General features: G+C 54.7%; 1 protein-coding gene across 6 annotated transcripts in view; it reads left to right on the forward strand.

Moving 5' to 3' along the window:
* The window catches only part of EIPR1 (EARP complex and GARP complex interacting protein 1), a 95,954-nt gene that overhangs the window by 63,852 nt on the left and 17,959 nt on the right, over window positions 1–14,143 (forward strand). For all 6 annotated transcript variants that reach the window (XM_019646316.1, XM_019646320.1, XM_019646318.1 and 3 more), the window contains one exon: window positions 989–1,145. In XM_019646316.1, the coding sequence (XP_019501861.1) occupies window positions 989–1,145 (157 nt within the window). The remainder of the gene's footprint in view (window positions 1–988; window positions 1,146–14,143) is intronic.

Raw genomic sequence — 14,143 nt, forward strand, 5'->3', positions numbered from 1 at the left:
TTCATCCTTGTTCTACAGTTTCTTTATATTCTTGACTTGATATCAGCTGATGATTTAATGTTGAAACCTATTTGTGGTTTTATCGTCATGTATTAAAGACCATCTTTAAAAGGAGAAGGTGTTTAGCATATATGCAACTTAGAACTAAATGAGAGCAAATTCTGAAAGGATTTATAGTTAGGAATTTATGATTAAATTTTTATCACATAAGGTAAATCTGATTTGTTTTTGTCTTATTTGTCTTATTGAAAAATCTTCTAGAGGGGCAGAGACCTAGAGCCTGGCACGTACCCTGAAAATAAGGGACCCTAGCCTTTATCTAAGTTTAGTCCCTTTAGCCACAAAGCGGCTTTTCAAGGTGCTCTAAGAATGCGCAGATCCCCGGAGCATCTTCAAAATAAGGAGCTTTGTCAGGACCCTGAGGGCTTGTGCGCAGCCCCTCGCGGAAGCTGGTGTCCCTGTTGGGCGCCGGGCTGCTTGCTGTCTGCCGCGTGAGCTGGAGTGTCAGCTCGTGGGCTTCAGCCTGGCTTCCCCGTGGCTCCCCACCTCAGTGGCCTGGGTCCAGTGGCGCCCACAACACTGTTTCCAAATGGAGTACTTTCAGGGTGCTTAGTACCCTCTTAAGATGCTCTCATGAATCCGTGAGCAAAAGTCCATTGAATGCCAGCCTCAGACAGACCTGAGCTGCATTTGTGGTCTAAATTGCAGCCCACCCCCCAATTTCCCCCAGTTTTGCTCTATTTTTTGAAGAACTGTGGAAGAACAGAAGGAAATTGATTTGGAGGAAGTTTATTTTTTTCTGAGACAGAATGATGGTTTTAAAGCCAGGAAGAAGCAGGTTAAGTGCGAGCCGGGCCTCTCTGCCCGCTGAGCCCAGGCCCCTGCCCCCTCTGCTGCCCGCAGTGGAGCAGCTGTGCCCTGGCCCCGGATGCGCGGTCTGCGGAACGTGGCCGCATGCTGCCCTGCTGACATGACCCTCTGTGCTCAGCTTCCGACAGCAAGGTCCTGACGTGCGCGGCTGTGTGGAGGATGCCCGAGGACTCGGAACCGGGCGGCCATGAGTCCCCTGACGACTCAGCGAGCACCGCGCACACGCTGGAGCTGCTCTGTCACCTTGACAACACGGCCCACGGCAGCACGGCCTGGTAGGTGTCGGGGCAGCGGGAAGGTTAGCCGGTGCGGAGTCGCGGGGCCCACGGGCGGGAGCTGCCGGGTACACTCGAGCCTCTCCCTGCTTTGATAAGAGGCTGCTAACTGCTTGCTTCTTCATTTCGCCCTGTTGTTTTATCGATTGGACCCATCTGCAGAAGCCCTGCTGCACACCCAGCGAATGGGTCTGCGCCCACTTTCCCTTTCAGTCTCAAATCCGCCTGCCCAGGTCCCTGCCAGAAGGGCGGCCGGCGGGCACTGCACAGCTCTCAGGTGTCATGCTGCGTTTTAACTCGTAAATACACATTCAGTCCACTGTCCACACGTAAATTAACTCGTCTGTTGCTTCAAGTTGAAGGCTTATTATTCTGTGGCTAGACACAGATGCCTGTGTGTGTGTCACGCTGAGCCCCGAGCGCTCCGTGCCATCATCCTCATATGTGTTACCCCAGGTGTCACATGCAGCACCAGGGGACCATTCCTCAGGGCTTGCTGTCCCCACCGTGGTCCCAGGGACCCTCCTCAGGACTCTCGCAGCGCCCTGTGAAGTCATTGAAGCCTCGGCAGATCCAAGGAGCCTGGCTTTCTAGAAGGGACTGTGGGAGCATAGTGTTGTTATGGGTGTTCACAATTATAAGAGTAATTATTGTCTTAATACAGTAATACCCGTGTGTGTGTGTGTGTGTGCGTGTGTTGTGAGAGAGAGAGACAGAAAGAGAGAGAAAAAGCGCGTGAGCTGCCTCCTCTGTGTAGTCAATTCTGCCTTAGCCAACCCTACCAATTAAATAGATTTGACCCAACATATTTATTAAGCACCTGCTGCACACGTCTGCTAGGCTCCAGGGAGGCCCAGGTGACGGGTCAGGGGGCCTGATCTTGGGGGAGAGCGTGCTGTAAACATCTAACGGAGACGCGGGGCAGGCTGTGCCCCACACTGAAGTCACTAGGAATCGTGCGCTGGGGCCCCGAGGAAGGAGCAATTCATTTTTAGAAGCAGAGCTGAAGAGGGATTCGCTTAGGCGGTGACCTTTGGAGCTGGGACTGACAGGTTTCAGCAGGTGTTTTTACGGGGTTGTCAGGCTGCCTTCTCACAGAGGCATCAGGCCCCGTCCTGCAGAGTGAGGGGCGCAGAGGAGGGGTCCTGCAGTCCCAGGAGGCATTGCCAGCCTCGGCCGCTTGTGTGCAGACGGCGCCTCTGCCACGACACAGCACTGGAGGGAGCTCCACATGTCAAACAATAACCACATTCCCTAGCCAACATTCGCACAGGGGTGTGTGATGTGAGAGCACGTGTGTGTGCGCGCGCGCGCGCGTGTGTGTGTGTGTGTGTGTGTGTGTGTGTGTGTGTGTGCTTGTGCGTGTGCGTGCCCCGGCCCTGGGGGAGCAGGTGAGATGCTGTAGGCAGCCGTCACTTAGGGGAGGTGGGCATGTATTGGTGGCATGCATGCCTTCGTACACAGGTGGGGTGAGCTCCTAGGATGGCACGTGCGTGCTGCAGGACGAGGAGCTGAGAGAGGGCCCTGGTCAGCCTGCCCCGCTCCCCACCGAGGCCCAGATCTCCGTCACACATGCCATCGGAGAAGCCTGTCCCCGTGTGCACCCCAGAAACGAAGGACAGGGCGAAACATTAAGTTTGGATCACACGCCTCTACTCACACCTGTGTGCGAGAGGAACTTGTGAAGAAGCCATTGTTGCTGTCCAAACACGTCCAAGTTATCTGTGCTCCTGAAATTCACCCTGGATTGCTGTTATTCTTAACTGGCTGCCACTGTCCAGTGTTCCTGGAGTTCCTGTCTGTTAGCCGTCACCTTAGTGTACGCTTTTGGACCTTTTCACTTGGAGGTAACCAGATCCACACGCAGGTGTAGGAATAACCCACAGAGACCCGTGCACCCTGCACCCAGCTGCCCTCAGTGGTGATCTGGCATAACTACATGCAGTGTCACCACCGGAACTTGGCCCGGAATGACCCCTGACCTTACTCAGAAATCATGTGTTTCACATGCACTAGTGGCACACACTGAGTTCTGTACGATTGCATCGCACGTGTCACTTCCTGTCGCCACCACCATGGTCAAGACGCAGAACCAGGGTCCCTTGTGGTACTTTTTTGAGCCACAGCTCACTCCTTCCCATGCCCCAACTTAATCCCCGGCAACCATGCGTCTGTGCTCCGCCCTGTAAACGTGTTTCCAGAATGTTCTATAAATGGAATCCTATACAGCACAACCTCTGACAGTGGCTTTTTCCGCTCAACGTCGTTCCCTGCAGGCTTTTCCTGGTGCTTGTGATCAGCGGCTTTCCCCCCTCCATTCTGAGGCGTCCACAGTAGGATGGCCCACAGTGTGTGTGCCCTTCACCTACTGCAGACGTCGGGGGCCCCATTCCTGGTTATTGTGAATAAAGCCGCTCTGAACACGGGCGTGCAGGTTTCCTCTGGAATGTAAGTTTTCATGGCGCTTGGCGGTACCTGCTGGGCGTGTGCCGAGTTCTGCAGAAACTCTGCCCTCCTGTCCAGTGTGGCTGTGTCCTGACGTTCACAGCAGTCCCGCACGAGGGTCTGGTCTTTGCATCGGTGTCCCACGTGCACACATTGCGGTGGCATCAGCATTGGATTCTTACACAGGGACTTACAGTTTGGGAAATTTGGTTACTATGTGGAGATGAAGGATGCTGTTTGGGGTCAAACACAGGGCAGTCCATGGTTTTGCTTGTGTTTTTGCTTTCCTTGTGGTTTATAAATTAGCAGTGGGAGCACTTCTGGGCTAGGGCTCCCCGGACGTGTCCTAAACACTGGCCCACCGCTGGCTGTGAGGCTGCACCTGGGATGCCACACATATGTGATGCTGCGGGCAGAGGGGGCGGCTGTCCTCGGGGCCACTCAGCCTCTGCGGGTCTTGGAGCAGCCTGGAGCCTAGTGCAGAGGGCCCTGTGCGCCCATCTCAGCCCTCCTGCACGCAGGCGTGAGCAGTGTGCGCAGGCCAGCCCTCCCTCACTTTGGCTGCTGTTATGAAACGACGAACGTGAGGGAAGAGATTATAAAAGGCTGTGGTGGCGGCATTCGATCTGAGCACGAAGTAGGCGTGCTGTGGCGCCCCGCCTGCAGAGGTGGATGGGGCGCTGGCCTGGGATGCACCAAGCTGCCCTCGTGCTCGCCTGGACTGATGTGGCTGTAGGGTCACTGGAAAGTCACCTGTTTCTCCAGATCATGTCCTCATTCCTGAAAAGGAGATGACATGTCACAGTGTGCTGATGGCTCTGTGGCAGGGTCTGTGCGGAAACACGGTGCTCACTTTTGTTAGGATGCGTGCTGAAGATGAGGGAACGAAGGGGTTGGTGTAGCGTCCCCTCGGGCCCCGTCTCAGCCAGGCTTTCTCAGTCCTGCCCTGGGGACGCGGGCGCCGAGCTGAGCTCAGAGGGGCTCCTCGTAACCTGCAGTACTGGGCTCCTGTGTCGATTAAAGAGCTGCCAGCTTCGTGGCTCTGTGTCACCTCTTCAGAGAAGTCCTCTTTAACCATTCTCTGTAGAATAATCACTGCCACCCCCACCCATGCCTTTCTGCCGTTTGCCTCAGTGTTAGCTTCCCTAATAGCAGTTATCACCGTCTGACGCTCGACTGCGTTCCTGCCACTGTGTCTCTCTCTGTAGACCCAGCTTCCAGCCAAGGGGCCTCGTCGGGGCCCAGGCCGCATCTTCAGCACCAGGGACAGAGCCTGGTGCACAGCAGGCACTTCGTGTGTTGGAGCAAAGGGGAGGGGATTGTCGCTGTGGCCATGAGCTGGGCCCACTCTGAGGGTTTGCATGGGTCGCCCCGCGTATTCCCCACCGTGACCTTGTGCCGACTGCAGATCAGACCACTGTGGTCCAGCGAGAGTCAGGAGAAGGCCCCCCGGGCTCAGCCCCTCCTCACTGGGGTACCTGGGTTTGCAGCCAGGGGTTCTGGCCCCAGATCGTCCAGACGGCCCCGGGTAGCCTCCCTGCTGAACGAGCCAGCGGAGCCCATTGGGCTCGTGACACTGATCGGGACGTTGTTTCAGTCGCTGGGGCCATCAGCACATCTTCATCACACCTTCTGGGTGCTAAGTGTGCATAACTGCGCCTCGTAGGGGAACCCCTCCCCTGCAGTGTGAGGCACCTTCCTCTTCCTCACTCCCCGCCTCCCTCCCGCCGGGCCTGCTGCACCGAGCGTGTGGCGGTCGTGAAAGACACGGTGGCCGTGGCTCTGCCTCCAGGTCAGTGGTTGACTCGCGCCGTCCCCGTGGGTGAGTGGTGTCTCTTGGGCCTTGTTCCCACGTGGCTAAGTGGGGCGATGGCGGGGGTGTCTGATGCTCTGCCCAGTCTCAGCTTGTTAGATCCCGTCGCCTCCGGTGCCTGCTCAGTGCTACATGCCTCGTTCTCACTGCACCGAATGGCCACACACGGCCTTCTTCCCACTCTGCCTGTCACACTGGAGTGAGTGGCACCTGCTGCCCCATGAAGCAGCTGCCCCACCTGCCACATGACTGGTGACATCAGTCAGGTGAAGTCCCTCCTGGTGTGACATCAGTCAGCGGACAGCTGGGTGCCTGGGGAGCTGGGCTGAACCATGGGATGCTTTTACCAAACGTGATGTTTTGACCATTTTCAGTGTGTCTCATCCCGTCGTCTTCCAGGCTACATGCGTCAGCTGCCTTAAATTCTTTCTGGAAGTAAAAATTAATAAAATTCCACCTTATTCTGTTAAAGAAACGAAGGTAAAAGAGTTAACCCCAGTGTCGCACACGTAGTTGGCGCTTTCCCCCTTTTGGGAGTAGCAAGGGAAGGGCCCTGAAAGCCCCCCCCCCCACGTGGTGTGTGCTTGTCGGCCTGTAAAGAGCTTGGCTTCTCCCTGAGCGGTGATGAGGCGGGAGTGGGTTTCCCTGACAGGCACAGAGTGTAGTCGGTGGTGGGCGCGGCGGGGGCGGCGGGCCCACCCGCTTCCAGGGCCTCCGGCGCCAACCGGTCCGTGTCCTGCCTACACCAGCGTCTTTGGAGCTGACACAGGGAATCTCCCGGGAACGTGACTGGGGAGAGCAGGAAGGCGTGGCGACACTGAGAGGCCTGTGCGCTGGTGTCCGTGCACCGTGAGGTTGTCACGTCGTCTCCCCAAGGCGGCACTGTCACTGTCGGGGCGATGTATGATTAGCCCCGCAGGGTGACTTGACGGTTCTCTGTGTCCTTCGGGTGACGGAGAGGCTCTCAGCTATTTGAGGCCTGCACCTCAGCTGTAGATTGTCCTCCCTGTTGGCGAGTGGAAGCGAAGCCAACATCATAGAAACTCCAGGACATCCCTGGTGTGGCCCATGTCCCGAGTGGTGTATCAGGAGTCACCATGCAAATCGCCATGTTTCGTGGATGATGAAAATCCCCTTTAAAGGAGAAGTTACTAAAATCAGTCACCAGAAACTCTGCAGGGATGGAAGTGAGATTGATGACAGCGGCCGCCGCGCCTCCCCAGCCCTGACCGAGTGTGGAGGGCTCGTGGGGTTGCTGGAGCTGGGTCACTGCGTTGGACACGCTGCTGTTTGTCGAATGCCGCTCCAAACGTTCGTGGCACTTGGATCCTGGCCGGCTGGCCTCTGCTTCCTGAGCCACCTGTCGGGGGAAAACGCCTCTTCGATGCAGGTGGAGGTAGATAGCTCACTGAGTGGCAGGCAGGCTGAGCGTGTGTAGGGACACCTGGGAGGTGGGCGTACCTGTGAGGGTTATTATTAGAAGGAAGAAAAAGGGCATAAACCATGGTGTGGGGGCTGGTGAGGGAGCCCAAGCAAGAGCCGCGTGTGGGCGCACCAAGCACTCAAGTGTTTCGGCCAGAAAAAAGGATTTGGGCTCATCTCTCTCTTTGTTTTTCTCCTTTTAGTCCAGTGTGACAGAGTGGTGCAAACTGGCTTAGCGGAAAGTTCCAGAGAGTACGTGCAAAGCTGTCCTTAACGGCTGCAAAAGTTGTCTTGAGGGTAACTAAGAAAACACATTTGGAGCATTCAGGGATGCTGCCATACCGACAACAGAGACATCTCAGTGACCAAGAAGCACTGTCACTGAAGCTCTCTCAGATTTTATAGGGTTCACATCAGTGCTTTCTGGTTTTGCCCAGCCTGGGCATGAAGGTTTACAAACTGGCGCCCAGAGCATGCCGCCCTGGGTGCTGGCTCGCGACCGGCGTGGTGACTGGCCTCCCTACCTGTGCAGGAGAACAGCCGTCAGTCTGATGGGATCATTAGGACGGCAGGACGATGTCTTTCCCCTTCACGTTTGTTCACGTCTCCAGTGGAGAATGAGGAATGGTTGTCAGTATCTCCCTCGCCACATACGGATGTTATTAAAATTCAGTATTAGAAAGGGGATGGTGACGATAAAACAGTAAAATGCAACATACAGAGATTCAACGCACGGACGCCTGAACACACAGTGCCGAAAGTGCAGGTTATCATTTATGTTACAAGAGGAAGGCATGTCCTGTCTAAGGTTTTAGTTCCCGTTCCCATTAAATAATGCGGTTCAGTGTCGTGCGCCCCAGCCGATCGTCCTGAGTCCAGTGGGTGTTCCCCAGACGTGTCAGGTGGACACATGCACCTCGTGTCTGGGGCCATTTAGAAGGCTGGGTTTTTTAAGGTTCTATTTGTGATTATTTATACTTGAGGTTTAGTTAATTAGAAAGTTTTAAACCTGAAGGTGTGTTCTGTGTGCGATAATTTTTAACTATAGTCGCTTTTTCTTCTACTGTTTAAAAATCAGGTCGGGGAGGGGACACAGGGAAAGGAGACGAGAAGCCGAAACTGCTATTTGAAATTTAGGTTGAATGTTTTATTTGAAAATGTTATGATTTAAGCTGACTTTGAACTAACTTACCAGGGAGACCCAGAGAGAAGGTTGGATTTTCCGAACTTGCTGCTGTGTGGGGTGCTGCGTTCGTCCTTGTCACTCGGCTTGCTGTCCTCTCCATGTCTCAGGAGGAACCTGCCGTGAGAGCGAACGCCACCTGGGCCTGAGTTGGGACTGCCTTGAGAGGAGAGGCCTGTGCACCCTGGACTTGAGGGCTCGCAAGGATGCATCTCTCAGCATGGTCGAGCCGCGGCTGTCCTGGCTGTGGCCCTGGCTGTGGCCCCGGCTCTCTCTGGGACAGAAGGATGGGACGCCCCACCTGCCCCACCTTTGTGCTACCTGCCAGGCCCTGCAGCAACCACCGGGGGTGTGGGGGTGGAGGGGTGGGGGGGGGCGTGGAGGAGCACAGGTCCCTCATCGTTTCCGCGCTCAGCGCCAGGCACTTACTTCCATCAAGGCACACGCAGCACGGAGTGTGTACCTGGCTGTAGGTACTGATGTCAGTGCCCGCAGAAGCCTGAGAAACACCTTTCCTGCACGTCCAGCCTGTATCTGTCGTTACTTTGAGCCCGACTGTACACGGAGTTATTTGGTTGACGGAGCATTAAGTTTGTCCCGGTGGGACACATCAGAGCAGACTTTTACTACCCAAGTCATCCAGTGGCGAAAGTTAGACCCATCTGTCAGACGGGGGCAGGCAGTGCACAAACATGATTGTCACTAGAAGTGTTCCCTGTGTCACAGCCGGGAGCGTTCACCCCCACAGACTTGATCAGTGTCTCTTCACTCACGCTGTGAGTCCGAAAGTCTCCCTTTTAATCCTCGGAGCACTTGTGGGAAGCTGTCGTGCGTCCTGGTGTGAATTCGCAAGCAGGATGAAATTCACCAGATTGCCGCATCTGTGTGTTTTAAGAGACGCATAAGCTGGGAGCGCATTTATTACTTTCTTTTTTAATTGACGTTTAAAATTTGACTGGTAACCTGTGACTTAATCACCCGTGACTTAATAGATGTGGCCGTTTCGTAGCGTTTTCCCTTTGAGTTTTCCAGCGCAGTTGGAACAAACGGTCTTAACAGCAGCACTCCTTGCGTATTGAACGCTGTTTTCCAGACGTTTGTGGCTCTGCCTCCTGCATGTCCTGTGGTGGGTTTCGTCGTGTTGGGCCGGGACCACCTGCTGGTGGGTTTTGTGGTGCCCCCACTTCCCACCTGAGGAGGCTGCGGGGAGCAGGTGGGCCTGTGAGAGATTTCAGGCTGACGTACTTGTGAGAATTTCTCGTGTCTTCTGAGCTGTCCTCAGCCCAGGTGCCAAATGCAGAGTGTGAACCATCCAGTTGAAATCACTTATCTGAACAAGGGGAACACGTGTTGTGTCTCATCAGCGTGAAACCTGCTAAATTAGAACCGTCATTCCTGCTATTAGGACCTCGTTAGAAGGTTAGATTTTTCATTTGGGTTTATTTACAGAAACAGCCCCTTTCTTGTGTTTTTCTGTCGGTGGTTATGAGGGTGTAGCGCTCGTATATTAGGTACACGGCACTTTGTATATATAAGTCTCAGTTGCTAACATGATTTTATGTCTGCCCAGGTTCACTGGCAGAGCGGGACAAAGCAGAAAAGTGGGTGATGAATATGAGCAGAGAATAAGCTTAGCTTAGAGCAACAGCTGCAGCAGAGGTCCAGGGTGTTTTCTTAGTTTCGAGCACTGGCCTCGGGCTGATGGCCACACACCACGGAATCTCTCTTGGTTGCACCTTGCACGTGCGTCTTCTCCACTTGTCCCAGGTCCGGCCCCACACTGACGACCACAGGAATCACTGCCTGTGACCTAACAGCGGCTGTTCCCGTGCATCAGGCACGGGCAGGGCATGTGATGTGGGGTGACAGCGCTGGCCCCACAGTGGGGGGGGGCTCGGCAGTTGGCCCTGTGTGGTGCCCAGCGTTGTAGTCACACCCAGCTCTGGCTGAGCGCCTCCGAAAAGCTTTTCTGGAGGGAGGGTCTGACAATGGTATTCAGGTGTCTGTGTTGACATCAGCCTGGAGAAGAACAGGGGCTGTGCTCGTTTATTGAAGCACCTACGTGACTGTAAGTCCTGGGACAAAAGAGGAGACAGACTCGGTGAAGGGACTAAAAGTGGGAGCCCAGGGTGGTCAAGTGACAGGCTCAGTGGCCAGGGCGCGGTGGGAACCGCCTGGACGGGGCCAGGAGTGTGGTGACGCCCACTGCCCGGAGCAGCAGGGCGTGTAGCCACCTGCGGTGGCCAAGGTGAACTCACGCTGTCTGGTTACTTGCAGATCCTCTCAGCCTGTCTCTGGTCTGACGGCAGCTTTTGTTTGCTCCCCGTTTTGGGTGCATGTGGGCGTTGCTTGCTGTTTCTTGTAGTGTTTAATAGTGGGCCGGCCCTAATGCACCTGTCGTGTTGGGTTCCGAGGACACATGTTCTGCCCAGAACCGCCTCTAGACGTGCTGGCCCCGTTTCTCAGTGTTGGCGTCTCTCGTGGCCCTCACGTGGGAAGCGAGGGTGTAAGGCAGCCTGAGGAACCAGCAGGTGCCCCTTCCTTGAGGACGGTGTGTCGTTTCCGTGTCTCTTCCTTTCAGGACACGTGCCCGCTGTCGCTCAGTGCCCCACTGGCCCCTAAGCTAGTTTAGGCCGATCCCAGAGGAAACATCCCCAAGCTTTCTCATCGTCCCAGCACAGTTAGTGGCTTTCTCCTCAATCTAGTCTTTTTCTAGGCAAGTTAACGGACTGTTAGTGACATAATTAATGTAAGCTACAAAAGTATCTATTTCCTCTCCCCTTTGTGCTTTGGGAATCTCTGGGCCGTCCACATAAGTGTGGCAGGATGAACTCTTACAGCACGTAAGAGGCAGACACGCTCCCTTTCTCTTAAATTCATATAATTCAGAGATTACAGATTGAAACTGCCCTAGGAATGAATGGCAGACTCACGGGCATGCCTTAATTCATGTCCTGTAGTCCTTCAGAGTCAACTTTCCAAATGGGCCATTTCCTCTGCGAGGAAGAAAATTCTTCCATGTGGGTGAACCTTCCTCAGGCAACTGAGACACCGCACGTGAGGGCTCAGCTCACGGACATCTGCCGCATTAGGTTCCAAATAAAGGCGTGAGCTGCACGCATGTGTGTGCGTGCGTGTGCATGTGTGAGTGTGCACATGTGTGTGTTTTTGTGTGTGTGTGCATGTGTGTTTTCGTGTGGGCATGTGCATGTGTGTGCGTGCATGTGTGTGCATTTTCATGTGGGCGCGTGTATGTGTGTTCATGTGTCTGCGTGTGCGCGTGTGCATGCGTGTGCGTTTTCGTGGGCGTGTGCATGTGTGCGTGTGCGTTTTCGTGTGGGTGTGAGTGTGTGTGTACGTGCATGCGTGTGCATGTGTGAGTGTGTGTGTGCGTGTGTGCACGCGTGTCTGTGCGTGTGCATGTGTGAGTGTGTGCGTGTGAGTGTGTGTGTGACTCAGAACTAGTGCGACCAGCTGTGGAGAGACTTCAGCGTCTTCCACACTCACTCACCCTCATCCTTTCCTCATCAGCTGCTTTTCAGTCTTGGGTTCAAGTCCGTGCTCTGGGTTTGCCTCATCTTTGACACTCCGCCCCCCCTCACCCCCTGGGGCGCCCTGGGGCTGGAGGAGGAGGGCTGCCAGACTCAAGTGTTATAACGCAAGCCCCACCTTGGGCCATGCCCACGGGGCAGCAGCTCTGTACCTTGAGAGGAGCGTGACCGCCCCGAGGTGCTGTCCGCAGGGCAAGGCTATGTGTTTGGTGCGCTCCTGAAAAAGGCAAAACGAGTGCGATGATTTTAAAGGAAATTGAAAAGGCGGAAATTAACCAACAGGCCCGATGTCAGCGGTCCAAAGCAGTGTGGTCCAGACCTCCTTTGACTGAACCTCCAGGAAGAGATAAATTTACATCATTGCCCCCTCCACACACACGCAAACATATACACACAAAACTTAAATAAAATTTCGCAGAAACTGTTTACCCTGGGAACGTGCTGGCCGCTGTGACATCAGGCCTGTCCCTCTGTGGACGGCAGCCCTCCGTCTGAGGGCCTCTGTTCTGCTGGAACCCACGAGCAGCTCGTGTCATCCTGACAGCAGCCCCGAGAGGGGCAAGTCCATCTCCCCGGTGCAGGAGAGAGGCTCCGACAGGTGGCAGGTCACCGGGCTTAGTGCCTAGGGACCTGGGGCGTCTGATGTTCAGCTCTGTGACTGGGTGAGGCCAGTGCTGTGACTTCAGCGAGCTGACAGTCTCACTTGGGGCCAGCGAAGGTCTGTGTGGGGAGGAGCCACCTTGGAACAGCGCTTCCCAGCGGAAATGGCCTTGGCGGGAGGGCAGGTGAGTCATGTGCCACATGTCCTCGCTGTCATGTGCAGGCTTTGTTCGCGGGTCACGTGATGGCCAGCAGTGCTGGGTCCTTCTGCCACGGTCCCGTCCTTCACAGTGAGAGCGCCCTGGATGGTTAGGACAGAGGCGGGTGGGCAGAGGAGCTCAGAACCCAAGTCTGAATCCATCTAGTTGAGTGACTGTCAGACAGGGTGGATGTGACAATATTCTGTGTAAACCTGGCATATGGCAGGTGCTCAGAAATGTCGTTACTGGTGCTGCTTTTTGATGAGGCCGACTTCCGCTGCAAGTGGCACTTGAGCCGAGACTGGATGGCATTTCCATAAAACAACACCTTGTAAAGTTTCTCTGTTTTAACAGCGAAGAAGCCTGGAGATGGGACCAGGCACGGAGCATTGGTGGCCGTGATGTGAGGTGACTGCAGAGTCTGCAGGGAAAGGGAGGGCCTGGGGAGGCTGTTTCCAGACAAGAGCTGTAAGAAAATAATGCAGCCACAGCTGATTGTGGGTGAGATTGACGCAAAAGCAACAAGTCAGACTGATACCCAAACCAGAATTCAACAAGCTTCATGGGTTTTGTGTGCAGAGTTTGAGAGTGATGGACAGATGTAAAACGTCACCGCTGTTTGGTTCCCAGGAGGGGTGCGTGCGGCAGACTTTTCTGTTTGATGCTTTTGAGTTTAAGGTAAAGTGAACATGCACTTAAAGATGTCCTTGGAGGCAGTCGTGGGGCTGGGACCCAAGCCGGACGTGCCGTTGTGGCTTCGTGGGCGTGAATGGTGCCAAGTCCAGAGGTGGCAGTGGGTGGGTTTTGGAGGGTGAGAACAGAGAGAGGGAACAGAGACGGCGCCTCCCTCAGCCCTCGCTAGACTTGACAAGCAAGGCCTCATCCTAATGAGACCCTTTTGATGTCCAGGAGTGGCCCCTCTCAGGTGGGCTCCGAGACGGCCAGGCGTCACCGAGTGTCCTTGATAAGCAGTCTTTTTGCCATTGTGTTTTCCATGCATTACGCAGGCCCTAGACACACGCTGAAAGAGAGTCTGATCCTTCCTTCCTTCACTCGTTCTTGCAGCTCCTGTTTATTAAGTGCCTCTCGTGCAGGTCACGTGCCGTGCTGGGTGAGTCTGTGCTCCTGCAGGATGCCACAGATGCCCTGGAACACGCCGGGGTCACCGTGGCTGCGGCCCCGACTCTGTGAATGGTCTAGAATGTACCGGGCCACCACGTGCTTCTGAGCGTGACACCACAGGTTGCTGGTGTCACCCAGGGAACACAACCTCCTCGTCACCTGGAAGTAGAGGGAGAGGGTTTCAGCTTGGGGGTAGCCTGGCACCCGGGGGGGCTGTGAGGAATGGGTGGTGGCTGGGGAGGCTGTTCCCTGACCGACCCTACGTGTGGAGGGTCTGCCCTGAAGCATCTGCCCGTCGCCATGGAGCCGTGGTGTCTCACGGGGGTGACTGCAACCTCTTATCTGCCGGAGGACATAACGGATTCATCGGGACAGTGGTTTTCATGCTCGGCTCAATTTTGTTTTGTGAATTTTTTCCTATATTTAAAACTTAGCTACCTGAATCTTAAGGGCTGCCCTTTTGAGTAATTTGAGCTCTCCTAATCATTGAGGTTTGTTAAACTTAAACATCAAAACTTAAAAAAATATATTAGATAGAAAATTTTCTAAAATGTATTTTGATATTTGCTCCCTTTTAACTAGAGTTTACTGAACATAAAGTTCCACAGCGTTTGCAGACTAGTCACGAGCAGCTCCTTACGCAGGAACCTGGGCCCCAGAAG

This window comes from Hipposideros armiger, unplaced genomic scaffold (assembly GCF_001890085.2).
Source record: "Hipposideros armiger isolate ML-2016 unplaced genomic scaffold, ASM189008v1 scaffold_100, whole genome shotgun sequence".
Classification (NCBI taxonomy): Eukaryota; Metazoa; Chordata; class Mammalia; order Chiroptera; family Hipposideridae; genus Hipposideros; species Hipposideros armiger.